The following is a 27848-nucleotide window of genomic DNA, read 5'->3' as shown; positions in this document are numbered from 1 at the left end:
AGGGCTGGTAGAGAGCAGGTGCTGGCTGATTTGCCTGGGACGGTGGTGCAGCCGGAAAGCCGGTCAGGGACAAACCACTGGCAGGAAGGCCCGGCTGCCTGCGGATGTCTGTGGTCTCGTGCCGGCCCTTGGCTGATGCCTGGGGCCTGGAAGAACTGGGTTGTCTCCACGGAAGCCGGGGAGGCTGCAGGTTGCCCAGGAGCCTGTGTATCCTGAGCAGGAGCGTTCAAAGTCTGACCCCCACTTTCTCGCGGCAAGCATGGCCAGTGGGAAGCTGTGTGCCCTGTCTGAGCCCCCCAGACTGCTGGAAACATACATGGGACATAGTGGGTAAGGCCTGCCTAAAAGGTGCTCAGTAACCAGCAGTAAGAGGGCTCATGCTTTCTTCCCCATCCCTCTGCGATCAAGGCAGGCTTCTCGACCTCTCTGTGCCTCAGTGTCCCAGCTGGGCGGAGGGGGGGGGGTGTCTTCCACTAGGAACGGATGAACGGATTTATTGAGAAGACGCCCGGCATGCAGCTTGTGTGCAAGAAAGGTCGCCAGATAAATACATAATAGTAAAACATTTGTTAAGCACCTACTGGATACTGAAGATGCCAGAGGGACCGGGACAGCCCACAGTCCAGAGGGGAAGACATACACATCCACGTCACACACACGCTGGGAGGTGCTTTGGACAGCGAATGTTACTGAGGCTCTGAGACGTTGTCTTGCCTAAGGTGTCTTGTCCTAAGGTCACAGAGGACCAGGGGGATATGGGGAGGTCTCCCAAACCTGAAGACCGGGTTGTCTTGGAGCCCCAAAAGGAGGTGATAGGAGTGCTCCCCACTGGTTCAGGGAGGCCTGCAGCCCTCTGGGAGCCCCCTTCTGGACTAGGCCATATGGGCACCGGACGGAGGACAGCCCGTGGGGATGATCTCTGAGGCCTTTTCCCCTAGGTTCAAATCCGACCATTTCTAACTGAGTGACCTTGGACAAGGCGCCTTCCTGTGCTCAATTTCCTCACGTGTCCATTGAGTGTTGTTAAACATAATGATCGTAGACTGAATCAATGACCTCATAGATGAAAGGGGCCATGTGGACCAAGGGGTTCATGACACCGCATCATCTCCATCACCCCTTGGGTCGGCTTGGGGATGGATCCTGAGAATGCGAGTCTGGTCAGCGTGCACGAGACCAGAAAGTCGGGGGGGGCCCAATTAGGCCCCCACCTAGACAAAAGCAGGGTGCCTCCTCTTGGGTCGCTCCGCCACCCCCACCTCCGCCTCCAGCGCCTCCTGCCGCCCACCCAGCTCCTCCTTCCGTTCCGCGCCGCCGTAACTCCGGGCCGGGTTTTGCGTGGCTCCGGCCCGGCTTCGGTGGGGTTGCGGGGGGGGCCGATGCCCGAGGGGGGGCGGAGGTGGCGGAGCCGCGAGTCGCAGCGGCGGCCGCGGCGGGCGGAGGAGATGCGGCCGCGGCGCGCCCCGGGTCCGGCCGCCGCGCAGCGCCCCCCCCGGAGCCAACGCCAGCGCGCCGGGGGCCGGGGCTGAGCCCCCTCCCCCAGCGAGGCGCCGCGGGCCGGGGGCGGGGAGATCGCGCGCCCCCAGCCCCCTCCCCGCGCGGGATGCCCGGCTGAGCCGGCCGGGCCGGGACAGGTGCGCGCACGGAGCGCCCCCCCCGCCCGCGCCCTCCCGCCCTCGCGCTCCCTCCCGCGCACTCGCGGCGCGGCGGCTCCGAGGTAAGCGCCCCGGGGCGTCTGCGGGAGGGGGCTGGGGGCGGCGCAGTCCCGGGGTGTCTGTCGGCACGCAGCTGGGGGGCTGAATCGTCCGCTGGGGCGGCCGGGTCGGGCGCTAGGATGGGGGCCTGAGGGCCCCGCCGCTGGGAGGGGGATGGATTTGGCCCGCGAGGGGGTTTGTGGAGCGCTGTCGCGGGAGGATCTGTCAGCGACGCAGCTGGGGAGGGGGCTGGATTTGGGGGGGCACTGTGTGGAACGGTGTAGTGGGGGGTCCAGGAGCAGCGCTTTGAAGGGGCTGGATTTGGGCCTGGGGCGCTGAATGAAGCACCATAATGGGGGAGTCTAATGGCACCGCAGCTGGGGGGGCCTGGATTGTTGCCTGGGGGCCTGTATGTGGAGCTATAATGGGGGTTCTGTCGGCACCGCAGCGGGTGGAGACTTTGTCCGGGGGGGCCGTGGGAGGCACAATAACGGGGCTCGCGGCTGCGCCGCTGGGGAGCTGGATTTGGGCCCAGGTGGGGGGTTCAGGGCCCGCAGGGGCCTGCTGGCCGGGGGTGGGGAGTGGTGCTGGGGGGCGGAGCCCTGAGAGCTAAGTCGAGGCGGACCCGGGACCTGTGCGGTGGTCCTGGCCCGGTGAGGCCCCTCCACCCCACTCCGCGGTCCAGCCGCCGCACCTTGGGCGCCCCTGAGCCCTCTCCTGTCGCACGCCCGGCCCAGAAAGAGTCCAGGGCCCGGGGCCGCGGGGGAGGGGCCGCGGTGGGGGGAGAGAGCCAGTCGCTCCGGATCCCCCCGTTGCAGTGGGGGCCTGGGGGTTCGGGGCCCCCCAAGAGCTGACAAAGGGACAAAGAAAGAGTCTTTCTCCGAGCGCGCCGGGAGAGGTGGGGGGCGCCCAGTGTGGCCCCCCTCCTGCGGGCGCTGATTGGTCCCTGGGGCGGGGGTCACGTGCCCCCCCCTCCGCCCTGCTCTCCGCCTGCGGGCGCCCTCAGAGTTTAGGGCACCTCCCAGAGGGGGCGCTGCTGTAGGAACCACCCCCCAGCCCCTGCCCTGGACATGTAGATGCTGGAGATGGGAGTATTTGCAAGAGTCCTGGGGCTGGAGGTGGTTCCCAGACCTTCAGCCCCTGCTTGGCCCTCTCTGGCTGAGGTCTTTGGCATCGTACCCTCCCCGCCCCTTCGTGCCCCCCGCCCCACCGGGGTTGTCATCTTTGACCTGAAGATTGGAGAGGAATTGAGGCTTGGAGTTAGAGGAAGAGGGCTTCAAGCTTTGGGGAACTGGGTTTGGGCTTAAGGAGGAAAGTGGGAGTGTGGCCAAGGGCTGGACCGACAGAAGAGACCCTCCCCACCCCCCAACTACCGCATTTACAAAATTGCATTTCTTCATGTTTCTCTGGGTTCCCTCAGCTTCTCAAGGAGTCCGCTGGCTGAAGCATACCCTCCTTCATGGGGTCCCCCCACCCAGCCTCTTTCCCATATCCTAGTAGACCCTGTTGGTTTTCTTCAGGGGTGAACTTGGGGATGTGTCTGGGCAATTGTTCTAAACTCTGTTTAGAATGAGTACAGCATGTGAGGAGCTGGCTGGGGCTCCCGGGTGGGGTAAGGGCCCTACTGGAGGGGGTCTTAAGCTCTCTGGGAAGTTGGCTGGGAGGTCACTGTGGCCCACGGGAGATCCCTTGAATACTGGGTAGGTGACTGCCTGGCAAAAGCTTCATTCAGGGCGCCTGGGTGGCTCAGTCGGTTAAGCACCTGCCTTCGGCTCAGGTCATGATCCTGGAGTCCAGGCATCGAGTCCCGCATTGGGCTCCCAGCTCCGTGGGGAGTCTGCTTCTCCCTCTGACCTTCTCCCCTCTCGTGCTCTCTCTCACTCTCTCAAATAAATAAATAAAATCTTAAAAAAAAAAAAAAGCTTCATTCAAATGCCACATGAACTGGCCTGTTCCCAAAAGTAGATGGGGGAACTGTGTCTCAATAAATAGGCAGAAGGGCAAAGAGGGAAGCCAGGCCTCTCTTCTCCTGGGGTTGCTACACAGGGTTAAGGGAGAACGGACTTGCCACATCAGCTGAAACCCAGGAGCCCCCCGCCGCAAAGGTTTCCTGAGACCCCCACGCCCTGTCCACTCTGAGCTACGTGGCAGTTTAGACCTGGAGTTTCCAGTGCCCCCAGCCCTCTCCAAAAGAAAAAGTTCAGTGTAGAGGAAAAAGCTGGGGCTAAGAGGAGGAGCACAGCTGTGTGACCTCAGATAGGTGTCTAGCCCTCTCTGGGCTGCCATCTCCCCAGGAGGTGCTCTTTGGGTTTCGGGCCTGAGTGAAGGGAGATGAGGCAAAGGGAGGGGACACAAGAATGCCCTGGACTCGTATCTCTCCGCTCTGCCTCCAGTTCCTGCCTACCTTCTGCCAGGGCTGAGCCCCCATGCGTCCTCAGGGTCCCCTTGCCTCCTCTGCTTTGAGGTGAGACGGTGTCTCCTCCAGCGGGGGTATGGCTTATGCGGGAGGGGCCCCTCCTCCTGTAGGTTTGGGGTCTGCTTTTGTCCACCCGGCAAGGAAGGTGCTGGAGTCATCTGCAGGGGCTGCCCGGGGCTTGAGACAGTAGTTGCTGGGGTTACCTGGGGCTGGACCTAGATAGAAATCAAACTGTCCTTGGAAAGGTGACCCTGACGTCAGCCCACAGGACAGTGGAGCTGGGTCCCTGGAGGCTGAAGGACATGCCGGTCGCTCCCGTCTCCTGGGAAGGTGGTATCCCTAGCTGACCCCGGGGTGTGGCCTGTCCTGACTGCCGGGCCCTTTGTCAGAAGATGATGGGGGTCCTGAGAGGCCTCAGCCAGGGTCAGGACAGAAAAACTGTCTGGAGGAGGGGGTGCTGGCATTGGACTTGAGGGATGGGAAGGATGATGCCAGAAGAGGGGGACAGGGATTCGAGGTAGAGGGATGGCAAGAATAGCCAGGGCAGGGTGTGTTGAGGGGGCCCTGAGTGGCTGGACTATTTTAAGGGTGGGAGATAATAAGCAGTTAGGCCCGAGAACTGGATAGGGGCCAGGAATGTCAAGTTGAGCTTGGACTTTATCCCAAGGGCAGTTAGGAGCCACAGAAGGTTTTAGAGCAGGGGAGGGAATGGACAACATTTTAGACCTTGAGCAGCCCAAAGGAAGGATAGTTACCAGGAGACAGGCCCCTGGACACCCGGTGAGCTACTTGGAGTGGTAGTGAGTTGCCTGTCCCAGGAGGCAGGCAAGTGAGATCAATAACCATCTTTCCAGAATCCTGGAAAAATAATCCTGATGCTGGTCCGGGCCCAGGCGATCCTCTAAATTTCCAGGTACTGTGGGGTTTTTTGAACTATAATGTATAAGATACTGTGATTCTGAAACTCTAAGCCACTTGAGGGGCCGGGGATTCTCAGACTGATTCCTGCAAGACCCAGCAGTGACGAGAGCTGACCGTGAGTGTGGCCTCATTTAGCAGAAGTAGGGAAATTGAGGCTCCAGGCAGCCCCAGACTCAGGCCCCAGCCACCTGCCCCACATCCTGTGGGTGAATTACCCAGGAGCAGCTGCAGACCCCACCCCCCCAGACATCGCAGGTTTGGCCCGCCAGAGCCAGGGTTCAGCGTGTGGCCTGATAGGTTTGGACCTGAGCCACGTGATCTCATTATCATGGTTGTTCATCTGGCCTTTGGGGATGTCCATGTAAAGTGGCAGGCATTGGAATGTGTGCCACAGACGTGGCTTGGGAGGCCGGAGACCCCTCTTCCATTCCTTTGGGCAGGGATACGGTGCCCCACCAGCACCTCTCCATGACACTTCACTGGTGGCTGCCCCAGGGCCTGCTGGGAGGGAGGCCCAGGCCAGTATGGACTACATTTCCCAGGATGCATGCTGGCCCCGGGCTGAGCCTGCCTTGCAAGAGCGGACCTAGGGGAGAACTTCCCAACTGCAGGAGCCCAGAAGAGGAATATGGGTTCCCAGGGGGGCCCTGGGGGAGATCTGGTCCGGGGCAGCTGAGGACATCAGTCACTCAACAAAAGCTCCTAGTGGCCCCCCATGTGCCATCCCCATGCTAGGTGACACTGGGATCCCAGAGAAAAGGCTTTAGTTCCGGTCCCTAGTTGGCCCTCAGGGTGCTTCCAGGCTGGAGAAGGGGAAACAAGCGGATGGTGGCCCCTCTGCTACATGGAGTCAGAGCCCACGTGCAAGGAGCAAATGGGACTGGGGAAAGTTGGTCTCTGCCCAGCGGATCAGAGAAGATGAACAGAGGAGGGGCATCGAAGCTGGGGTAGTGATGGATGAGTAGGAGTTCGCGGTGGGGGTGGCTACATGTTTTGAAAGTTTTAGAACCTTCTCCCTTTCCCTGAGGCCAAGGAGTCAGAGCCCCTGGGCAGTTGAGACAGCCTCGCTGAATTATTGCCCTTAGAGGTTGCCCAGTTGGATCAGACTTACTTCGGTTTGAGTCCCTGTCTTTGCTCATTCACTCACATAGTTGTGCCCCACTTTGAGACTCAGTTTATCCACTTGTAAAGCACAGATGCCATTCTCTCTCCCGTAGGGCTGAACGTTTAAAGAAGAGGATACAGTTAACATGTTGGGCATAGTCCTGCTTTTTTCTTACTCTGGAAAAAGGAGTAACTTTGAGAAGCAGAAACTTCGTGGCTTCTGGACCTGATCTCATTTGGAGCTATGTGCTCTTTGCTCTCATTTCGTGAGATGACAGATAACTTAATAAGTGTCTCTCTACTAGGCGTGAGATGCTGGGTACCCAGCAATGACCAAGGCAGACTGGGCCCTGCCTTTGTTGAACTCACAGACAGGTGGGGACACAGATATCAATTAGAGAAATAAAGTAACTCAAGCATAATAAGGTTTCCAGGGTTGTGTAGCTGAGGAGGGTAGGGCTGTTTTAGCTGATGGTGTCAAAGAGCGTGTCTCTGAGGAGGTGGCATCTGAGCTGAGACCTGGGAAATGGGATGAAGCTAGTCATGCAGAGATCTGGAGGAAGAGCATTCTAGGAAAAGGGTATAGGCAGTGCAAAGGCCCTGGGGCAGGACCCTGCTGGGTGCATTGGGTGCTTTGGAGGCCTGCATGGCTGGAGCAGAGTGAGTGAGGGAGAGAGAGGAAAGGAGGGGCCGGTCTTGCAGGGCCTTGGGGGCCTGAGAGGAAGACCTGGGTTTTTACCCTCAGTGAGGCTTGAACCCCAGAGGGCTGTGGTGGGCCAAGGTGGCAGCACCTGACCCCCGGGCTCACAGCCCTCTTATGGCTGCTGTAGGGAGGACAGCCTGCAGGCAGCAAGGGCCAGAGCTGGGAGACCAGGGCAGAGGCCTCCGTGCTGGTCCGGATGAGCGATGATGGGGGCCAACCTAGCTGAGGCGGGAGAGGGGGAAAGAAGTTGGGGATGGAGTAGATTTGGGACTTGCTCACAGAATGATGTGGAGAGAAACAGGGCTCCTTTCTCTAAGGCATAGGGAGGACTGTGGTTATGAGTGTAGTGTCTAGACCATATGGCCTGGGTACAAGTTCCAGCTTGGCCATTTCCTAGCTGTGAAAATTTGGGCCTGTCACTCACCCACTCTGGACCTGTTTCTTCAACCATTAAATATTAAGAAGAACCCCTCCCATCTACCCCACTAGTCCTTTCGGTAAGGCCCATAGCACAGGGCTTGGAATGCAGTAAATGCCCCCTGAGTGTTTGCTGTCATTTTCCCTTTGAAGGTCTGAGCCTCAGGCTCTGGGGAGAAATGAGGCACAGATTGGGGTAGCAAATTCCCTGAGGTCACCCAGAAAACAAGGTCCTCTGGCCCTCACTATCTTTTCTCCATTGATGCACAGTTCTCACGCCCCATCCCCCAGGGCCCACGTCACTCTGCCAGCATCTCTGCCATTCCTGAGCCCTGACTCACCAGGACTTGTGGTCCACTCTGACCCCAGGGCCGTCCCCCAGGACCTATATCCCGCCTTTGTCTTCTTTAAGTTCACTTGCAGGTCTTCCGTTCCCAGCAACACTTAGCACAGCCCTGCCTGCTTCCCGCCCAGCATCTCTTAGTGGTGTCCTCTTGCAGATCTGCCCTTCTGGTCCTGTCCCACTTGGGGATCCCTGTGGCTTCCCACACAGGGCCTCTGGGGGAGGGGTAGAGTGACTGGAGGAATCTGGGTGGAGGGATCAACCTGCCAGAGAGGAGGGCTCCCAGAATCCCAAGAAAGGAGGACCTGGGTCACCACCTTTTTGGACCCCAAGGGGAAGAACCAGATCTCTTTGTTCTCCCTAAAGTGGAATCCACTAGAGCCAAGCCTTACTCCCCTCTGTCCCCCAAAACTGGGCCCCAAGAGCAGGGCCCAGCTCCTCTGCATTTCCTTCAACATGGGGCTGAGGACAGGGTCTGTCTGCCCCCCAGGCCTAGGCAGAATTCCCCACTTGGGAATCCGTGGGTGTCCACCCCCAGACCCAGGCCCACTCTGGATTCCCCAGGAGCCCCCAGCCCCCTTGGCGGCCCCCTCCCGGGCCCTCTAATTACCCGCTGGGTATAAATGACACTTTAATTTTCTCAGAATGGTCTCTGCATCGTGGAGAAAGCAGCCCCCCCTTCCCCGTGCCTAATTACAAGTTGCTGCTTCCGACTTGCCTCCTGGCGGCCCAATTTCCAAACAGTGATTAAAATTAATTACCCAGGAGCCCCCCCCCAACCCCCGTCTGGGCCTGGAGCCCTAGGGGCTGCTGTGGCCCCCACCTGAGGTCCTGTGTCTTCCACCTGTTCCCCACCCTGGCTGGCTCCCCCAGTGGCCTGGGGACAGGAGAGCCTCTCTCTGGCTCTCCGCTTGCTTATCCACGAACGTGCATTTCGGGCTGTGCAGCCTTGGGGACAGAGGGCACCTCGCGGGCACTCGAGAGAGGCAGTGGAACCCAGCAGCCCCGGTTCCGACTCAGCCGCACGCTCCCGTGCTGTGTGATCTAGGGCAGAACGTGAACGTCTCTGGGCCTCTTTTTCCACAGCGATGCAGAGATGCTGGTGCTGGTCTCCACCGCGCTGGGTTGGGGTGGGCAGGAAATGAGTTCAGACGTGCGAATCCTGGGGCCCGGCACGGGGCTTCTTGACGTCTTAGCTTAAATCCCTGCTCTGCTGGGCCTGCGTGGGCTGCGCGGAGGGAGGGAGGCTCGGGAACTCTTGAGCACGGTGGAGGCGCCTTCGAAAGAGACGATCAGCGCAAACTGAGGGTTTGCAGAACGCCCAGCTCTGGCAGCCGACCCTCTTGCCATCCCGGGGCGCAGTAGGTTCCCAGAATGTCTGGACCAAACACATCCTTGCGCTCTTTTGTAAGTAGGGGCTGTTCGGGTCTGGGGGGACACTCTCGGGCTGGGATTCTTGGAGCACCTACTGTGCACCCCGGAGGTAACTTTGTGGCCCCGATGGGCAGAGGGGGGCTGCTGCACCCCCCCACCCCACCCCGGGCTGGCCAGGGACGAGTTAACCGGCGTCCGGCAGCCTTTGCAGGGAGAGGGGGCCCCTCTCCCCAGCCCCTCCACGGCCCGGGCCCCAGGGACTCCCTCTGGTTGCTCTGCCAAGTTCCTAGACAGCCCCGAAGCCCTACGGGGCGGCCACAGGGGGCGACTGAGGCAGCTGGAGGAGGCAGCTGTAAGCAGAGCTGGTAACTAGACCTGGAAGGCGCAGGGGCCCGGCTGCCGGGCTGGGTTACTCGATCCCCCCGGGGACACCGGGCCCCGGAGCTGGAATCCTGGGGCCGGCAGGCGGACAGCAGCTCCTTCTATGGAACTGGAAACGCACATCCTGCCCCCCTCCAGGCTGCAGCAGATGGAGAAACAGGGGCTCCAAGCCTAACCCAGAGTCACTGAGTCCCCTGCGGCGTCCCAGAGGGACCCAGAGAGGGCAAGCTGCCGGCCCAAGGCCACCCAGCGAGGCCATCGCGTGTCAAGCAAACCCCTGTGTACCGGGTCCTGGTGTGGTGCCTTAATTTACAGAGGAGAAAATGGAGGTGCCTTGTCTGGTCTGGAGAGAGGGCGTGAATCCCAGGGGTCCCCTCTCAAAATAGGGCCTGCACATCCCTCTACCCACTGGGACCTTCCTGCTGCTCCTGGAACAGTTCCAGCCCCCAGGCCTTTATCCCTGCCGATCACCCTTCCCCACACCTTCACCTCTGTTCCCCTCCTCAACCCCCAGGCCGCAGCTGGACTGTCCCACCCCAAGGGGCCCCCAAACCCGGACCTGAGCAGCCCCTTTGCCAACCCCTGCCATTCTTACCGTCCTTTGGTAACATGTGTACCCCCCCTGTCTCCCCCGTGAAGTGAGGACCCCTCAAGGACAGGGCTTTGCCACTGTCTTGGTCACTGCTGCGTCCCTGTGCCTGGAACAATGCACACAGCAGGCACACAATAATTGCTCATCTAAGGAGTGAATGCGTAGCTCCACTGTAGGGTAGAGGGAGCCCAAGCTGGACCCAGAGGCTCCCAGGTTGTTGGGGTTGGTGGCTGGGGGAGCCCTGGGACACTGAGGTTCAGCCAGGGCAATCAAGGAGGACTTCTTGGAGTAGGGGACATCCACACATGGAGCTGATATAGACGGCGAGCAGGAGTTGGCTGGGGGGCTCCAAGGAGCAAAAGCAAGGTGACTATATCTGGGTGATTGGGGGGGTTCTGGGGAGCAGCTGGGCCTTGAGAAAACTGAAGGTGTCCCCCTGGCAGAGGGGACAGTCTGAGCAAAGACCTGGCTGGTAAATTCAGGGCATGCCTGGCAGGAGATGAGGGCAAGTGAAGGTTAAGGTCATTCCCAGGGTGGGGATCCTTAAATGTCAGCACACAGAAATGGGCTCTTTCTTCTGTGGGGTACTAGGGAGCCATCGCATGGCTTTGACCGTGGTGTGGGCTGAGCTTGTGAAGATTTGCTTGGGGGGAGGGGGATTAGAAGGGAGGGTAGCATTGCCCTTCAAGCCCAAATTCTCAAAAGTCTGAGCAGGAAATGCCCAGGCCCCAGGAGGCCCAAAACTGCAGCCCCCAGGCTTTTAGATTCTGGGAGCCTCTGGAAGCAAGAGGAATTTAAGGTTGATCGAAAGTAGAACTTCCTTGCTGAGGCAGAGAGGGTGGGCGAATCCTCCCTAGCTGCAGGCTTATTTCTGGAGCTGGGCTGTCACCAGCAGCAGCCACTGGCCACGTGTGACGGTCGCACCATGTGTGGCTGGCCTGAGTCGACCTGTGCTCTAAATGCAAAACCTATACCAGATTCCAAAGATTAAATGCGGAAAACGGCACGTTGAGATGTCTCGTTAATCATTTTAACATTGATTACTGGGGGAAATAACAGTATTTTGGATCTATTGGGTTAAATAAAACACGTTATTAAAATGAATTTTCCCTTCTGAGTGTGGCCGCCCGGAAATGGAAGAGGACACGTGTGGGCACGGTTTTCTGTCGGATGGCGCCGGTCCACACCATGTCCTCCCATCGCATGGTCGGCTAGGATGGGTCCTAACCTGCTGCCTACAGGTGGGACAGCCAAGGCCCACACAGGGGAGGGGACCGTCGGAGGGCAGAGCCCGGATTTGAACCTGGGCGGGCACTGCTGGAGCCAACAGTGTTGTCCATCCAGCCCGCATTCTGGGCCTTTGCTTCCCCAACCCACCACCAAGATTAGACCCGGGGTTGGCCAGCCTGGTGCCCACCGTGGGTTGAGGTCCTCGGAAACTGTGTGATGGCCAGAAAGCCATCGGGGGTGGGGGTGGCAGGCAGCCGCTTCATGGGAGGATGGGTGTGTGAACTCTGACACACGGGCGTGTGCACACACATGCCGGCGGCCCGCCACGGCTGGGGCACACGCATGCATGGTGGTTGCAACTATGGGCGCGTGTGACTGCGCAGAGGCTGTTACACGCGGTGGATGTCGGGGCCTGTGGATACGCGCGCGGGGGACCCACGCACCATGGACGCAGGCCAAGGGGAACCAGGGAGGAGAGCAGATCCGGACTCCGCTCCTGGTGCCGACGCTTGGTTCATTCACTCGCAAGCCATCGCCGAGCACCAGGGCTGTACCAAAATGCCTCGCAGACCGCAGACCTCTGCCACAGGGCTCGCCGTCTGTGGGGGGTGGCGGATGGGCTCTGAACAGGCTGATTTGTGGGCGATAATTTTATTTGGGGGTACCCATGCACAAAGTTTATTGTGCACGCCGATCCCTGCGAGATCTTACTGCCGGCAGGCTCTGGTTTGGCGCGTCTGGGGCGGGGCTTGGGGCTCTGCATTTCTTTTTCTTTATTTCTTTTTTAAGATTTTATTTATGCATTTGAGAGAGTGAGAGAGCACAAAGCAGGAGGAGAGGCGGAGGGAGAGGAAGAAGCAGACCCCTCGCCTAGCTGGCTGGACGTGGGTCTGGATCCTAGGACCTGGAGACCATGACCTGAGCCAAGGCCTCTGCTCAACCATCTGAGCACCGCCCCCCCCCGTCCCCCGCCCCCCCCCGGCGCCCCACGGGGTCTGCATTTCTAAGGGTTGCAAGTGGCTGCTTCTGGTCTGAGAACCACATTCAGAGGAGCAAGGGGTCTAAGTTGGACCCTTTGAGAGTGTGATACAGCGTGGGGAGGGGCGTAGGGGTGCATGGCGTACAGGGGGGTCGGCCTGGAGGGGCTGTCTCTGAGGACGTGGCATGGCAGCAGGGTCCTGAAGGAAGGACAGATGCGGTTATCCTTCCCTGGGGACCCGGGGCAGGACCGCACCTGCCCTGTTGGAGGGCGACCGTGTGGCTGGAGCAGGGCGAGGGGACGATGGGGAGGAGGGGAGGGTGGGGAGGGGGCTGTGACGGGTCGTGCAAGGTCTTGCGGGGCAGCAGGGAGGTGGGAGCCCTGGAGGGCTGTGGGCAGAGGAGAGCCGACCTGACGCAACTGCTCACGGGCGCCCTCTGCTGGCCACTATGGGGAAGACAGACGGAGGGATTGGCGGCGGGGATGAAGGCAGGAGCCTGGGAACCGGGCGGAGGGGACTGTGCGGGTCCGAGCGGGAGACGATGGCGGCTGATCAGGAATGGACGGGACAGGAGTGAGAATTCTGGGTGAACTTAAAGTCAGAGCCCACGGGACTTGCTGGCGTTGGGCGCGAGGGCGAGGAAATGAGGCTGGGGGGTCAGGTGCTGGGGGAGCTGGGGAGGACTCCCAGGTGGGACCTGAGCCATCGGCTGAGGCAGGGGTGACTGAGGAGGCACTGCTGGGGGTGGGAGCCTCAGCTGCGAGTCAGGCCTGACTTGCCTGGTCCGTAAGTTCACACCGATCCCATGAAAACCCCGACAAGATTTACGTTTTGTCTGTTGTTTGGAACTTACCAGCTGGTCCTAAAATGTTCACTGAAGTCCCCGGCCCAACGGTAGCCCAACACCCTGGCTTGGCGAAGTGCCAGGTGGGAGAAGTCTTCCAGAAGGAAGCTGGAACGTACGTCAAGGCTACAGTAGCTAAGGGGCGGGGAAGCCGGTCCGGTCCGGGGGCTCCCTGAGGACCCGAGGAGGTCAAATAGGGTGGCTTTGAGGGTTTTCTGCCTCTGCCTCAGTCTTCTCATCTGTACAATGGGACCATGTGCTGCACGTTGGAGTGATGGTCGGGGTTCCCGCTGGGAGGTCCTGCCACAGCCTGAGGCTCCTGAATGGGGGCTGGCACTCTGTGGCCTTATGACCGTCCCCCCCGTGGGTCCCCAGGGCCGCAGGCAGGAGGCACGCCCCTTCCACGGGCAGGCAAACATGTGGGTGAAGGGATGCCCCCCCACTCCGCAGGGTACACAGGCTGGCCACGGTGCTGGTGCTGGCCCTGGTGGGGGCTCTCGGTGGCCAGGTGCTCGGGCAGGTAGTGGGGCTTCATCTGGGTGGGCAGGCGCTGGGTGGCGGCTGGCAGAGGCGCCTTGAGTCTCATGAAGAGAAACATGGCCTTGAGGGGGTTGGGGGAGGGGCCAAGGCCTCCAGGAACTTCAGGTCACGGGGTAAACCAAGGCCAGGTACAGTGAGTTGGCCCCAACGTGGCCCGGACTCCCCAGAAAGAGCACGTGGGGTTCCGTTCTGCAGCGGGTTTCAGCTCAGCTCCCCTCGTCCATGACGTCGATGTCTGAGCCTCAGTTTCCCCATCTGTATAAGGGACGTGTAAACAGCACCCACCTCTTGGGTATGTGGTATGGGTTAAATGAGTTAATTTAAGTTTTTACCGTGCCTGGCACATAGTAAGTGCTTGGTGTTTGGTACCTTTATTATTTATTGAGCTCCTACTGTATGTAGGGCCCTGTGCTGGGTGTTGGGGACACAGTGGTGGCCAGGACCCCATCCTGCCCACTCAGGAGGCTTACAGTCCAGTGTGGAAGACAGCCAGCCAGGCAGTTAGTAGGTAGGATGATCAGGGCACTAATGGAGGACACACAGGCACCTGGGAGCCTTGAGGAAGCCCAGCTGGGCTGATCTGGGAAGGCTTCTTAGAGGGGTGTCCAAGAAGAATGAGTTTACCAGGTTACTGGGAGCAGGAGGAAGGTGGGCCAGACTGGGGAAACAGCATACGCAGATGTCCAGAGGTGGTGATAGAATGGAGGAGAGGAGCTGGGACTTCATTTTGAGGACAGTGGGGAGCCATAGAAGGGTTCAGAGCGGAGCTGGAGCTGGTTTTGCCCCCCAGGGGACACGGAATAAATGTCTGCGGAAATCTGTGGTTATCACACCGGGGTTCTCCTGGCATCAGGTGAGGGGGGCAGGGATGTTGCTCAACACCCCCCAGTACCCAGGATGGCCCCCCAGAGAATAGTCGCCCTGAATGTCAACAATGTTAAGGGGAAGACACCCTGGTTTAGAGCAGGAAAAGCAGGTGAGATTTGAGTTCTAGAAAGACTCCTTTGCTCCTTTGAAGAGGACACTGAAGGGGCAGGACTGAAGGCCAGGAGACCAGGTAGGAGGTGGGGGCTGGGCTACAGGGCACTGAGGGGACAGGGAGGGGACAGGGAGGTCAACACCCCATAATTTGGTTAGGGGACACGGGGGCTGTCCTTCAGTTGAGGAACAGATAGGAGAAACATGTCTTGGCAAGAACAGCCCAGTGTAGGTCAGCCCAGGGGTCCTTGGATGGATCTGTGGGGCAGGTGGACACAGGGCGCAAATGAACCCCTTCCTAGCCTCCAGCTGCTGCATCACAAAGTTAAGAAAAACAGGAGAAAAAGTTAGCTGTGAGGTTGCATCCTGACCTGGGGCCTCAGTCTGCCTGTCCTTGAACTTTGGTATTAAGTTACTATTAGCCTGTTGGGGTTGAGGGTCAAGGGCAGCGGCTGGGTGATTATTGATCTTGTTGTGGTCATTAGGGTGTTGAGGTCGTTAGGGTGCTCAACGTCTAGGAGCAAACTCCTGGAGCCCGAGAGCCCTGGGTTCGACCCAGCTGCCGCATCCTCTCTGGTGGGACTGCAGACCCCAAATCAGAGCCTCAGTTTTCACATCTGTAAAATGGGCTGACTGTTACACCACTCCTAGAGCTAGAGCCAGTGGGGAACTCTACAAAGTAATTCCTGGAAGCCACGCAGCCCCCACTTCTGGAACTTACCATGGCAGCGGCAGCCACAGGGAGCATAATAATCAGCACTCACAGAGCACCTGTGCTGTGCCAGGTTCTGTGCTAATAACCCACCCCAGGCTGTGAAATCGGGACTGCTCCTGTACCCATTTTACAGATGAGGAAACTGAGGCCAAGAGGCAGAACCTGTCCAGGGTCACACAGCATGTAAATGCCGGATCTGGGATTGGAACTCTTGCAGCCTGGCTCGGGAGCCCTGTGTGGCCAGTGAATGGAAGTTTTGAAAGTTTCTTACGTTAAATATTAATAGGATCCAGGCTTAGAAAGGAAGGGACCCTGACACTTGCCATGACACGGAGGGACCCCGAGGACACTGGGCTCAGGGAGAGGAGTCAGACCCAGAAGGACCCGTCCCACAGGACCCCACTCCCAGGAGGGACCCCACTCCCAGGAGGGCCCCAGGACTCCTCCCAGAGGAGTCCTGTCCACACAGACAGAGAGAAGAGGGTGGGAGCCGGGGCTGGGGCAGGGGATGGGGAGTCTGTGCTTCTTGGGGACAGAGTCTCAGTTTGGGGAGATGGGAAGTTCTGGAGACGGAGGGTGGGGAATGTTTGCATGACGGTGTGAGTGTGCTCAGCTGAGCTGTGCGCTTAAAAATGGTTAAGATGGTAACTTTATGGTATATATATTTAACACAATATAAAAAGAAAATGTTTATTTTAAAAAAAAGGGCAGAGCACCTGAGAGGCTGTACTGACCCAGGCCGGTGTTGTGAGGGAGGAGGCTTTGTGGGGGGGCGGCTTGAGGGTGGAGTTGGCAGCAGTGGGCGGAAGGCCTCACGGGGCGTGGCGGGGGTGGGGGGCCGGAGGCCTTGACTGCTATACAGTGACTGGGACCCAGACCGGGGTCACTGGGAGCCATGGGAGGCTGCGGAGCAGGGGAGGAGTCAGGGAAGGAAGCTTTTAAGGAAGTAGAGGCCTGTCCCATGGACACGTGGGATCCGGGCATCGGCTGAGTCACAAATCCTGGAAGTTCAGGGTCATAAAAAGGAAGTTCTGCTGGTCCACGCAAGGCCTTCCTGTTTTTTGGCCCTGAATCCTCAGAGGCAGGCTCTCCAGGGCCAAAGTTCCCACATCACCTTCACCTCCCAGGGTTCGGAATCTTGGAGCTCTGAGGCCAAGACAGGGCATAACAATGTCCCTGCTGCTCAGACGGGGAAACTGAGGCACAGGGCTTGCCTGAGGCTCCCCAGAAGGACAAAGCTACAGGTTTCTCACTCAGGACCTCCAGACTGCACCCCCGCTGGTAGGGGTGTGGAGGGCTGGGTTCCAGAGGGTGAGTTCTGCTCACACTTCCACCAACCGATCATCACCCGGAGGGAGTCTCCACGCTGCACAGCCGGGCCGGTTCTTCAAATACCTTGAACGGGAGCGGAAAGCATGCTCGCTTGAGAGGTAGTGAGGTGCCTGTCACAGAGGTAATCTAGCAGAGGTCAGAAAGGCTGGACTTGGGAAGGAAGTCAGACTCACCGGGGCCCCTCTGAGGTCCCCGGCCAGTTGGAACATTCTATGATTCGAAACTATGGCAATTCCCAGATTGTGGTTTATAAAATTCTGAGAGACTGAAATTTTTTTTGGAGCCTTTCATTTTAAGATTGTTGTGGGTTTTTTTAAAGATTTTATGTATTTATTAATTTATTTGATAAAGCAAGCAAGCGGTGGTAGGGAGGAGCAGAGGGAGGAGGACAAGCGAACTCCAGCGCTGAGCAGGGAAGCCCCCGCCAGGCTAGAACGCACCATCCTGGTATCACGACCTGAGCAGAAATCAAGAGTCAGTCGCTTAATCGACCGAGTCACCCAGACGCCCCAGGATTGTTGTGATTTAATTGTAAGGATTCTTGAATATCTGTTTTGGGATTGAATTATTTAAGTACGTGTGGTTAAGCGCTGTGTCTCTCATTATCGTGATTTTTTTGGTGTTTTTTAAAAAAATTATTTAATATCATTTCATTTCAAAGTCATTTAAATATTGTACTTACTAGCTTTTGGTTAGAAACCGTTTCCGGAGCTCTCACTGCTATGTGGTCAGAAAGTCCTTCATTTTTTTTTTTTTTTAAGATTTTATTTATTTATTTGACAGAGACAGCGAGAGAGGGAGAGGAAGCACAAGCAGGGGGAGTGGGAGAGGGAGAAGCAGGCTTCCCGCAGCACAGGGGCCCGGATGCGGGGCTCCATCCCAGGACCCTGGGATCAGGATCTGAGCCGAAGGCAGACGTTCAACGACTGAGCCACCCAGGCACCCCTAGAAAGTCCTTCTGATGATTAAACAAGGGCTGGCGTTACTATTATTGCCGCGGCTGGCGTTCGGTTTTATTATTACCCCGATGGGGAGTGTTTTGGCACTGGAAGGTCCTGACCACTGCGGCTCGCGTGCGCCATCTCGCGGCGGAGGGCGGGAGTGCAGGCCGCGCCGCTCACCGCCGGGCCTTCGCCCGCAGGTCTCATTTCTCGTCGCCCCGACCTCGCCATGCGGACCCTGCGAGCGCCCCCTCCTCGCCCGGCCCCACTGCTCCTACTGCTGCTACTGGGGGGAGCCAACGGCCTCTTCCCCGAGGAGCCGCCGCCACTTAGCGTGGCCCCCAGAGACTGTGAGTGGGGGTCCCGGGGGAGCCGGAGTCCTGAGGGAGGGTCTCACTTCTCAGCTGGGTCTGCTGCTCACTTCCCCCAGGGGCTCACCAGACCAGGCTCACCCCTGCCCTGGGTCACAGCCATCCTTCACCCCTTCCCCAGACCTGAACCACTACCCCGTGTTCGTGGGCAGCGGGCCGGGACGCCTGACCCCCGCAGAGGGTCCTGACGACCTCCACATCCAGCGAGTCCTGCGTGTCAACAGGACCCTGTTCATTGGGGACAGGTATGAGGGATTGTTGGGCAGAGTGTGCAGGGGGAGGTGTGGGGGGCCGGCAGCAGCATTTTGGGGAGGTTTGCATGTCGGGTCATATTGTTTGGCTGGAGTTCAGATCGGCATCTTTGGGGTGGGAATTTATAAAGGATGTTGACCAAACTCCACCTGTTACAGCCCGGAGACCGCTATGGTGTGTCCGGAGGTGGAGACAGTTCCTTGGTCAGGATTCCTTGGGTCTCTACAGAGGGTGCTGATGTGGGGCTCCAGGGCTTCTCCAAGAAGGTGACATTTCAGTTGAGACCTGAATGATGAGGAGCCAGCCACGGGGACATCTCAGGGAGAGGGAAAAATGGGGGCAGAGAACACAATCTGTGCAAAGGTCCTGGGGCAGGATCTGGCCTGGCGTGTTGGAAGAACATTGAGGAGGCCTAATTCGCTAGGGCAGAGTGGGTGACGGGGAGATGGGGAGGAGGGAGAGGTGGGGAGGTGGGGAGGGTGGGGAGGGGACCGGGCAGGTTGTGCAGGGTCTTGTGGGCTTCAGGGAGGCCTTGGGCTTTTACCCCAGTGAGGGGGGAGCCATGGAAAGCTGTGGGCAGAGGACGGGGTTCTGACTCAGGTGCTCATGGGTACCTCCTGATGGCTGTTGTGGGAAGGACAGACCAAGGGATGGAGGGGGGGGACCCAGGCGATGGTGACTGCCCTGGTTCTGGCTGGACGAGGGTGGTGCCCAGGGAGTGTATGAGAAGTCGGTAAATTCTTGGTAGACACTAAAGGCAGAACTGACAGTACTGGCTGATTTGTGGGAGGTTAAGAGAAGCGGCAAGTTGAGAGTGTCTCCCAAGTTGTGACCTTCACCCCTGGAAGGACAGGGCAGCCTCAGCAGAGATGAGCGACAAGGCAGGAGCGGGTGTGGGAGACAATTGGGTGCAGCGTGGCTGAGCTGAGTGTGAGGCACCCGGGAGCCCCCTGCAAAGAGACCTCCAAGATCAGCTGGACCCCCGAGTCTGGAGCTCAGGGGAGGGCCAGGCTGGAGACAGAACTGTGGGTGTCGTCCTACCATAGACGCAGGGGTGGGGGCAGGAGAGTAGACGAGGCTGCACAGGAGGGAAGCAGGTGGAGCTCTAAGGAGCTCCTAGGAGAAGGAGGGGGGCTGGGCCAGGGAGACAGTTCATGAGGGGCAGGAGGACGTTGAAGTGACTGCTGGACTTAACCTTGACCAAGGCAGTTTCTGGGGCAGGAGAAGGGTGGAGGGAAGAGCCTGGGGAAGGCTGAGAAGTGGTAGGAGGGGCACCCGATGGGACCTGATGAAGGGCATCGGACAGTCCATCATGTTGGCAGTAGGACCCCAAGGCCACGGGGCGTGTAAGCGTGATGGGGCGTGTCAAGGAGTATGGGGTGTGCTAGGGCCTGTGGGTACTTTTAGGGCCTGAGGAGGCGCGTGATGGCACCCACAAGCACGCGCAGGCGTGATCAGCGTCAGAGTCGCCTGTGGCTGAGGCTCTGGCACACCCCTGCGTGTTACGTGTGGGACACACCTGTCGCCAGGAGAATGCAGAGTGGGGGCGGGGGCTGGAGGCGCCCATCCTCACTAGCGGCTCCTCTGCCCCAGGGACAACCTGTACCGGGTGGAGCTGGAGCCCCCCACGGCCACGGAGCTGCGGTACCAGCGGGTGAGGAGGGCGCCCAGGTGGGAGGGGTGGGGGCGGCACTCGAGGTTCCTGCCAGGGGGCCCCGACCCGGTGCCGGGGAGCAAGAATTGGGCGGCAGGGATCCCGCTCCCCTCACCACTTCTTCTGCTCTAGAAACTGACCTGGCGCTCCAACCCCAGTGACATCAACGTGTGTCGGATGAAAGGCAAGCAGGAGGTGAGTGGCCCTGGCCACGCCCCAGCCACGCCTCCAGCCACGCCCCAGCCCGGCTCGCGAATGCGCAGTGGTCCTGGTCATCGTCCCCAGACAGAACCCTCACGTTGCCATGGCTATGCCCGGAGCCTGGCCACGCCCCCAAGCGGTCCTCACGCATGGCCACGCCCACAGCCTTGCTGTGGCCGGAACTCCATCCCTTCAGTGGCCGCCGATGCAAAGTATTTCGGCGCCTTGGCGGGTTCCTCAGTCACTTGGAAGATCCAGTCCCATTTCAGCCCCTGATGTGCTTCCGGTCCTCGCCACGCCCATATCCCCGGCCCCGCCCCGCAGGCTCCCCCCCAGCTCTCTACGCCGGGCACGCCCACACCCGGGGCCACGCCCACCATGGCTTCTGTCTTCCCCATCCCCCAACCAACCCCAGGGCGAGTGTCGAAATTTTGTAAAGGTGCTGCTTCTTCGGGACGAATCCACGCTCTTTGTGTGCGGTTCCAATGCCTTCAACCCCGTCTGTGCCAACTACAGTGTGAGTCCCCGCCCTTCGGAGCCCTGGTGCCCCAGGTCCAACCTCCTGGTCTTGGCTCACCTGCCCTCCACTGGCCCAGCCCTTTCCCCAGACCGCGTCACCTCCTACGGGAAGCCTTACTGGATATGCCCTCCTCGGCCCCTCACCGGGAGCTGGAGAGGAGGCTTCCAAAAGAGATCGGGGAAGCCGTAGCTACTTAAGCTACAAGCCAGTTATAGGATTAACTGAACTTGATTCTTAGACCTGTTCACAGAGTAGTAAACTAAGCCCTAGATTACATGGCTGACCAAGTCACACAGCATCCAAGGTGGAGTCAGGACTCCTCATGGGTTGGGGGGGCTGCCGGGGTGGCCAGGAGCTCTGTCACTCAGGCCCCATCCCCCCCACAGATGGACACACTGCAGCCCCTTGGGGACAACATCAGCGGCATGGCCCGTTGCCCTTACGACCCCAAACATGCCAACGTTGCCCTCTTCTCTGGTGAGTGCCCCCAGCTCTGACGATTTGATGGGGCCCCAGTCCCACTCTTGGAATTGGGTTATGATGAAGGTGACTCTGTGAAACAGAATCTTGGCCACCGTCAGCACTCAGCCAAGGTCAGGGCTCAGTGGGGGGAGCTGGAGATGAGCCTGGGCTCGGGCTTAGATGGGGTCAGGGCTCAACCAAGGGACAGGAGCTTCCTTGGACTCTGGGCTCAGTCTTTGAAGATCAAGTTTGGACCCACCCTGCCCCTGGCGTCTGTGATGTAACTTCTCACCTGCTTCCCCTAACTCACGGCCATCCAGAAGGGATGCTCTTCACGGCCACAGTTACCGACTTCCTAGCCATCGACGCTGTCATCTACCGCAGCCTGGGGGACCGGCCCACTCTGCGAACCGTGAAACATGACTCCAAGTGGTTCAAAGGTGGGGCAGGCGTTCATCAAATCCCCCCACCAGAATAAAAGTCCCAGAGGAGACAGGGAGGGGACCCCCATCTCATCTTGGGCACCTACTGACCTCTTTGAAGAGAAAGCTAGAGGAAAGCTTTCAGTTGGATCTAAAGTAAAACTTGCTGGAAATGGGTGGTTTGGAAGCCCGAAATGGAACTACTAGCAGACACTTAGCTCTTCAACACATGAGGGAGGAGGGTGACCAAAATAGTAGATGTTGCTGTTTGTGGACGGTAGACACAGTGATTTTAGGATTCTGACACCCAACACCCCCCGCCCAATCCTTGAGTATTTTATTTTGTCTGGGTAATCGACCAATGTTCCCCCCTTCACTGTAAAAGCATTCACCCGAGCTGATGTGTTCACAGCCCCAGAAACTCCGTTTCTCATGTCAGGGGCTGGGTTCTGACCCCTCCTCTCCTACAGAGCCCTACTTTGTCCATGCGGTGGAGTGGGCCAGCCACATCTACTTCTTCTTCAGGGAGATCGCAATGGAGTTTAACTACCTGGAGAAGGTGAGGGTGTCTCTCTCCCACCCCCAAAAGGCCCTGGTGGGGGGGCATGTAGCTGAGAGGCTCTAGTGGAGGGAACTGGGGAGCAGAGGCGGATCCATGAATCCCCACCTGGGGCAAGAGGTTCCACCCTCCCCCTCTGGTCCTCAAGACCCTCCACACCAGCCAGGACCAGGCCACCAAGGGTGGAAGACATTTATGGCACGGACTTGTTACACACGGCCCTGGGTGAGGCTCATGGGTTTGAAGGCAGGTAATGCCTCTGGGTTCCAGTCCTGGTTGCTGTTCGCCGGTCCACCCACCCACGTCTCAACCACTTACCTGTCCTTCTCTGGTTGTCCATCCATCGGCCTGTGAACCCTCCTTCTCAGACACCTTCTACTCACTCACCCCCCTGTGTGTTCCTGAGCGCCCCCAAGTTCCATCAACTTGTGTCCATTCTGCCCACCCATCTACTCAGCCGTCATCCATCCACCCATCCATCCATCCGTCCACCCGTCTGTCCGTCTGTCCATCCATCCATCCATCTGTCCATCCATCCATACACACATTATCTCCTACATTATTTTTCTCACTATCCATCATTATCTCCTTCAAATTCGTTCATCTACCCATCCGTCCATCTACTAGTCCATCCATCCATCCATCCTGCCATCCGTCCACCTACCCATCTATCCTATCCCTCACTCCGCGCAGGTGGCCAGACAGTTAAGTGCAAATGCTTCCATTTGCTACTAGTGTGACGCTGGGCCAGTCACTTCTCTTTCTCTGGTCCTCAGTTTTCCCATCTATACAATGGGGATGTCAGTCTTCTCCTTTGTAGAGTTTGGGAGGGATGTAGGAGATGATGAAGATTATGTCCCTGGCGCATAGCGAGCGATCCGTAAACACGTGAGATGTATATGGGGATAGCCACACTTGCCATGGCCATCCCTGACATCCCCATGTCTCCGCTGAGGAGTATGGTGCTCAGAGGAGTATGGTGACTGTCTGGGGTCACGCAGCGAGTCAACAGACTTCTCCATCCCGGACTGGGTGATGGCAAGTGCGGCCTGCGGACACGGAGCTCATGCCCCCATTTTGTCTGCTGTCACACCAGGTGGTGGTGTCCCGCGTGGCCCGGGTATGCAAGAATGACCTGGGAGGCTCCCCTCGGGTGCTGGAGAAGCAATGGACATCCTTCCTGAAGGCGCGGCTCAACTGCTCTGTGCCCGGGGACTCCCACTTCTACTTCAATGTGCTGCAGGCCGTCACCGGTGTCGTCAGCCTTGGGGGCCGGCCCGTGGTCCTCGCTGTTTTCTCCACCCCCAGCAACAGGTCAGAGGACCCTGAGGGGAGCAGACTGGGGCACTGTGGAGACAGGAGCGGAGAGCTCCCACATTCATCATATATTCCCTAGGTCCTGGGCTGGGCCAGATTGGGACTCCTGAGCAGTGTCAGCCCCAGGCTGGGGTGGGACAGAGCCAGCTACTGACCCTCCATGGCCCCTTGGTCAGAAGAGTCCAGACGGGGGATGTCCTCATCCTCTGCCTTTAGAGGAGGGGGTCAGGGAGGGCTTCCTGGAGGAAGGAGTATTAGAACGAGCCACCAACAGTGTGAGATGGCAGGAGAGGGAAGAACATTCCAAGTTGCAGGAGTAGCATGTGCAAAGGTCCTGAGGCTACAGTGAGTTTGGTATGTTTAAACAATAGGATGGAGGCCCCATGGCTGGAGAGGAGGGGGGAAGGGGGAGCATAGGGGATATGAGGGCAGAGAGGTGGCGAGCCACCGGGAGGAGTCTGGACTATATTCTGAGAGCTTTAGGGAGCCATGGAAGAGTGAGGAGCAGAAGAGAGACAAGGTCAGACATGCATTTCTGAAAAGCCCCCTGGGGCATGGGTTGCAAGGGAACAAGAGTGGCATCTGGGAAATTGGACGTCCAGGCAAGTGATGATGGGTGGCCATGGAGGAACATGGGTGGCTGTGGAAAGGCCAGCCTGTGGTCCAGCCTGAGCCCTGTTGAGGAAGCAGCATGACTGTATTGGTGGGGGAGGCATCTCTGGCCCTGGGGATGGAACATCTGACAGCTTCACGGGGACAAAGGCTTTTGGGCACGCTTGTCCAAGGCAGCGCCCTCCACCAGCCTCACCACCATCTCTCACCTAACTCCCCAGCATCCCCGGCTCAGCTGTCTGCGCCTTTGACATGACTCAGGTGGCCGCTGTGTTTGAAGGCCGCTTCCGTGAGCAGAAGTCCCCCGAGTCCATCTGGACACCCGTGCCGGAGGATCAGGTGCCACGGCCCCGGTGAGAGCCCCCTTGATCCTGAGCCAGGTGCCCGGGTGGGGTCCTGACCCTAGGGTGAAGGGCTGGGACTTCCAGGTGGTTCTGTGTGACTGAGTTTGGCTGTACCCATTATCCAGATGCAGAAAACTGAGGTCCTTTGGGCAGGGCAGCCGGTCCCCTCAGCAAGGGAGAGCCCCTGTGTAGGGATGGGCGAGTCCGCCCTGATCTTCACTTCCTCCCCACCTAGACCCGGGTGCTGTGCGGCCCCCGGCATGCAGTACAATGCCTCCAGCGCCTTCCCCGATGAGATCCTCAACTTCGTCAAGACCCATCCCCTGATGGACGAAGCGGTGCCCTCTCTGGGCCACGCGCCCTGGATCGTGCGGACTCTGATGCGGTCAGTCCCCAGGCGTGGCTGGGGTTCCGGGGAGGGGGGGTGGGCAGTGAGTGGTGACGAGAGCCCAGGCTGGGGTGACAGGTACAGAGGAAGAATGGGGCCACCTATGGGCACGAGGGCAAGGGGGAGAGCAATCCTGATGCAGCCAGGCCCTCCAGACAGCTAACTAGGCAGGGACCTGGGGCCGCGTGGTAGGGACAGGGGGGAGGGAGGGAGGGAGGTGACGGGGAAGACAGGCACAGGCTGGGGCCCAGCTTGGGGGTCTGTCCCTCTATGATGGGCACCCATGTTCCCACGCCCACCTTGCCTGGCATGGGTGGTGTCTCTCCAAGTGCCCAGGGCATCTCAGGGGCTCTGGGACCAGCCTCACCCCTGCCCACCCTGGCCCCAGGCACCAGCTGACGCGAGTGGCTGTGGACGTGGGCGCTGGTCCCTGGGGCAACCACACCGTTGTCTTCTTGGGCTCCGAGGTGGGCACCGTCCTCAAGTTCCTCATCTGGCCCAATGCCAGCACCTCGGGCACCACTGGGCCCAGTGTCTTCCTGGAGGAGTTTGAGACCTACCGGCCAGACAGGTACCGGGGGCAGAGGTCGGGAGGTGGGACCAGCGGGCGGGGAGATGGGGCTCGCCCTCCAGTCTCACCAGTCTGCTCACCTGCAGGTGTGGACGGTCGGGCGACGGCGAGGCAGGGCGGCGGCTCTTGAGCCTGGAGCTGGACACAGCCTCGGGTGGCCTGCTGGCGGCCTTCCCCCGCTGCGTGGTCCGCGTTCCCGTGGCCCGCTGCCAGCAGTACTCAGGTTGCATGAAGTGAGTGCCCCCTGGGGCAGGCTGCGGAGGTGAGGGGGAGGCGAGGGGACATGAGCACAGAAGGCCCTGAGAGCCAAGGTCAAGTCCAGGGCCCAGCAGCCTCCCAGCTCACTGAATGGTGAGCCGAGCGGATGAGCCAGGCAGAGGACACAGCCCGTGCAAAGGCCCCGCAAGGAGGCCCTACTGGCTGGAGCAGAGTGAGCGAGGGGGAGAGAGGGAAGAGGGGGGGGAAGGGGGGGGGGGGGGGGGGCAGTCGTGCAGGGGCAGGGTCCCGTGGGGCAGGGCAGAGACTTGGGCTTTCAGGGGTGGGAGCCCTGGAGGGCTGTGAGCAGAGGAAGGTATAAGATCTGACCGACATCTTTAAGAGCAGCAGAAGCAGGCGCTGGGGGCCAGGAAGACCACCGTCTCCCTGTCTTTAAAAGGGGGGGCACGATCAGATGTAAAGTTCTGGTAGGCTCCTAGGCTCAGCGTGCGCCCTCACCATGGAGAAATCCTTCCCTGAGCCTGCCATCGTGGCAGTAACCATGCCTGGGCTCCCGTCGCGGGTCTGCCCAATCTGCCACTTGGGCAACCGTGAACTGTCCCGAGCCTTATCTACAAGGTGGGGAAGAATTAGCCCCTGGCGCAGATTTGTCACGTGGGCTCCTGGAAGTGACAGCGCTGCCCCGTGAGGGACTGTGGTTGATGGGCCCGCTGGGTCACTTGTCTGCACTAGGAACTGTATTGGCAGTCAGGACCCCTACTGCGGCTGGGCCCCTGATGGTTCCTGTGTCTTCCTCAGCCCCGGCACCAGGTACTAGGGGGAGAGGGCGTAGGGGAGGGTGACCCACCCACCCGGTGATCAGGCTGGGAGAGAGGTTTCTGCTGACCACCTTTCTTACCCCGCCAGAGGCACCTTTGAGCAGGACGTGTCAGGGGCTAGCACCTCAGGCTTAGGGGACTGCACAGGTATGTGGAGTGGGGAGGGGAGGGGAGCTGGGGACTCCCCAGGTTCTCCTAGTGCCCTTTGCAGCCCAGGCCCAGATAGGGGGACTGGGGGTGGTGGCCGGGGTCAGGGCCCTGGAAGGGCAGGGGTCCCACTTCCAGGAGGGGTGGAAGGGGAGGGACAGGCCACGGAGCTGACAGACAGCCTGGGGAGAGGACGCACAGACCCCAGGAGATAGGGAGACCCCAAGAGACAGGCAGACGGGCTCTGAAAGAGACACAGAGACCCCCAAGAAGCCAACGGACAGACGGACAGACCCCCCTGGAGAGGCCCGCCTGGACAGCCAGAGCGGGGAGGGGCCCAGGCGGCGGGAGGCGGGCACCGGTCCGGTCCCCGAGGCCCCTCTCACGCGGGCGCTCCCGGCCAGGACTCCTGCGGGCCAGCCTGGCGGAGGAGCGCGCCGGGCTGGTGTCGGTGAACCTGCTGGTGACGTCGTCGGTGGCGGCCTTCGTGGTGGGCGCCGTGGTGTCCGGCTTCAGCGTGGGCTGGTACGTGGGCCTCCGCGAGCGGCGCGAGCTGGCGCGCCGCAAGGACAAGGAGGCCATCCTGGCGCACGGCGGCGGCGAGGCGGTGCTGAGCGTCAGCCGGCTGGGCGAGCGCCGGGCGGCGGGCCCCGGGGGCCGGGGCGGCGGCGTCGGCGGCGTGGTCGTCGGCGGCGTCGGCGGCGCCGGGGGGCCCCCCGAGGCCCTGCTGGCCCCCCTGATGCAGAACGGCTGGGCCAAGGCCACGCTGCTGCAGGGCGGCCCCCACGACCTGGACTCGGGGCTGCTGCCCACGCCCGAGCAGACGCCGCTGCCGCAGAAGCGCCTGCCCGCGCCGCATCCGCACGCCCTGGGCGCGCGCGCCTGGGAGCACGGCCACCCCCTGCTCCCGGCCTCCGCCTCCTCCTCCCTGCTGCTGCTGGCGCCCGCCCGCGCCCCCGAGCCGCCGCCCGCGACCCCCGCGCCCGGCGAGCCGGCCCCCGACGCGCGCCTCTACGCCCGGCCCGGCCGCGCCTCGCACGGCGACTTCCCGCTCACCCCGCACGCCAGCCCGGACCGCCGGCGCGTCGTGTCGGCGCCCACGGGCCCCTCGGACCCAGTCCCCGCCGCCGCCGCAGCCGCCGACGGCCTCCCGCGGCCCTGGAGCCCGCCGCCCACGGGCAGCCTGCGGAGGCCCGGCCCGCACGGCCCGCCGGCCGCAGCCCTGCGCCGCACGCACACGTTCAACAGCGGCGAGGCCCGGCCCGGTGGCGACCGCCACCGCGGCCGCCACGTTCGGCCCGGCACGGACTTGGCCCACCTCCTCGCCTACGGGGGCACGGACAGGACTGCGCCCCCCGTGCCCTAGGCCGGGGCCCGACGCCTCGGCGGTGCCAGCCACGGGAACCAGGAGCGAGAGAGCCGGCCCAGCTCCAGTGGGTGCTCAAGACCCCCGCCCCCGCCCGCGTGGGGGGCCCCTCGGCCACACGGA

The 27848-nt window shown here is 60.4% G+C and overlaps 1 protein-coding gene across 5 annotated transcripts; it reads left to right on the top strand.

Annotated features, from left to right (window-relative positions):
• The first annotated feature begins 1418 nt into the window (after window positions 1-1418).
• SEMA6B (semaphorin 6B) lies at window positions 1419-27848 on the top strand. Of its 5 annotated transcripts, none has more exons than XM_032883612.1 (17): window positions 1419-1716; window positions 17702-17855; window positions 17998-18121; window positions 19722-19782; window positions 19915-19977; window positions 20399-20500; window positions 20890-20980; window positions 21286-21405; window positions 21858-21946; window positions 23043-23260; window positions 24097-24228; window positions 24455-24604; window positions 24996-25178; window positions 25265-25411; window positions 26127-26204; window positions 26301-26359; window positions 26764-27848. In XM_032883612.1, the coding sequence occupies exons 2-17, from the start codon at window positions 17735-17737 to the stop codon at window positions 27723-27725; spliced, it is 2700 nt and encodes an 899-aa protein (XP_032739503.1). In that variant the 5' UTR covers window positions 1419-1716; window positions 17702-17734; the 3' UTR covers window positions 27726-27848. The 5 variants fall into 5 exon arrangements, with proteins under 5 accessions (XP_032739503.1, XP_032739501.1, XP_032739504.1 ...); XM_032883610.1 differs by having other exon boundaries at window positions 1419-1717; window positions 17706-17855; XM_032883613.1 differs by lacking the exon at window positions 1419-1716 and adding an exon at window positions 16144-16543 and having other exon boundaries at window positions 17706-17855.

Source organism: Lontra canadensis, unplaced genomic scaffold, assembly GCF_010015895.1.
Source record: "Lontra canadensis isolate GAN:19392208 unplaced genomic scaffold, GSC_riverotter_1.0 scaffold88, whole genome shotgun sequence".
Lineage (NCBI taxonomy): Eukaryota > Metazoa > Chordata > Mammalia > Carnivora > Mustelidae > Lontra > Lontra canadensis.
This window is presented reverse-complemented; position numbering and strand designations above follow the sequence as displayed.

Coding starts and splice junctions, on each gene's coding strand:
- SEMA6B (XM_032883612.1), top strand. CDS start 17,735: ATGCGGACCCTGCGAGCGCCCCCTCCTCGCCCGGCCCCACTGCTCCTA. Junction 19,783..19,914: donor CGGAGCTGCGGTACCAGCGG/GTGAGGAGGGCG, acceptor CTTCTGCTCTAG/AAACTGACCTGGCGCTCCAA. Junction 21,947..23,042: donor AGTTTAACTACCTGGAGAAG/GTGAGGGTGTCT, acceptor CTGTCACACCAG/GTGGTGGTGTCCCGCGTGGC.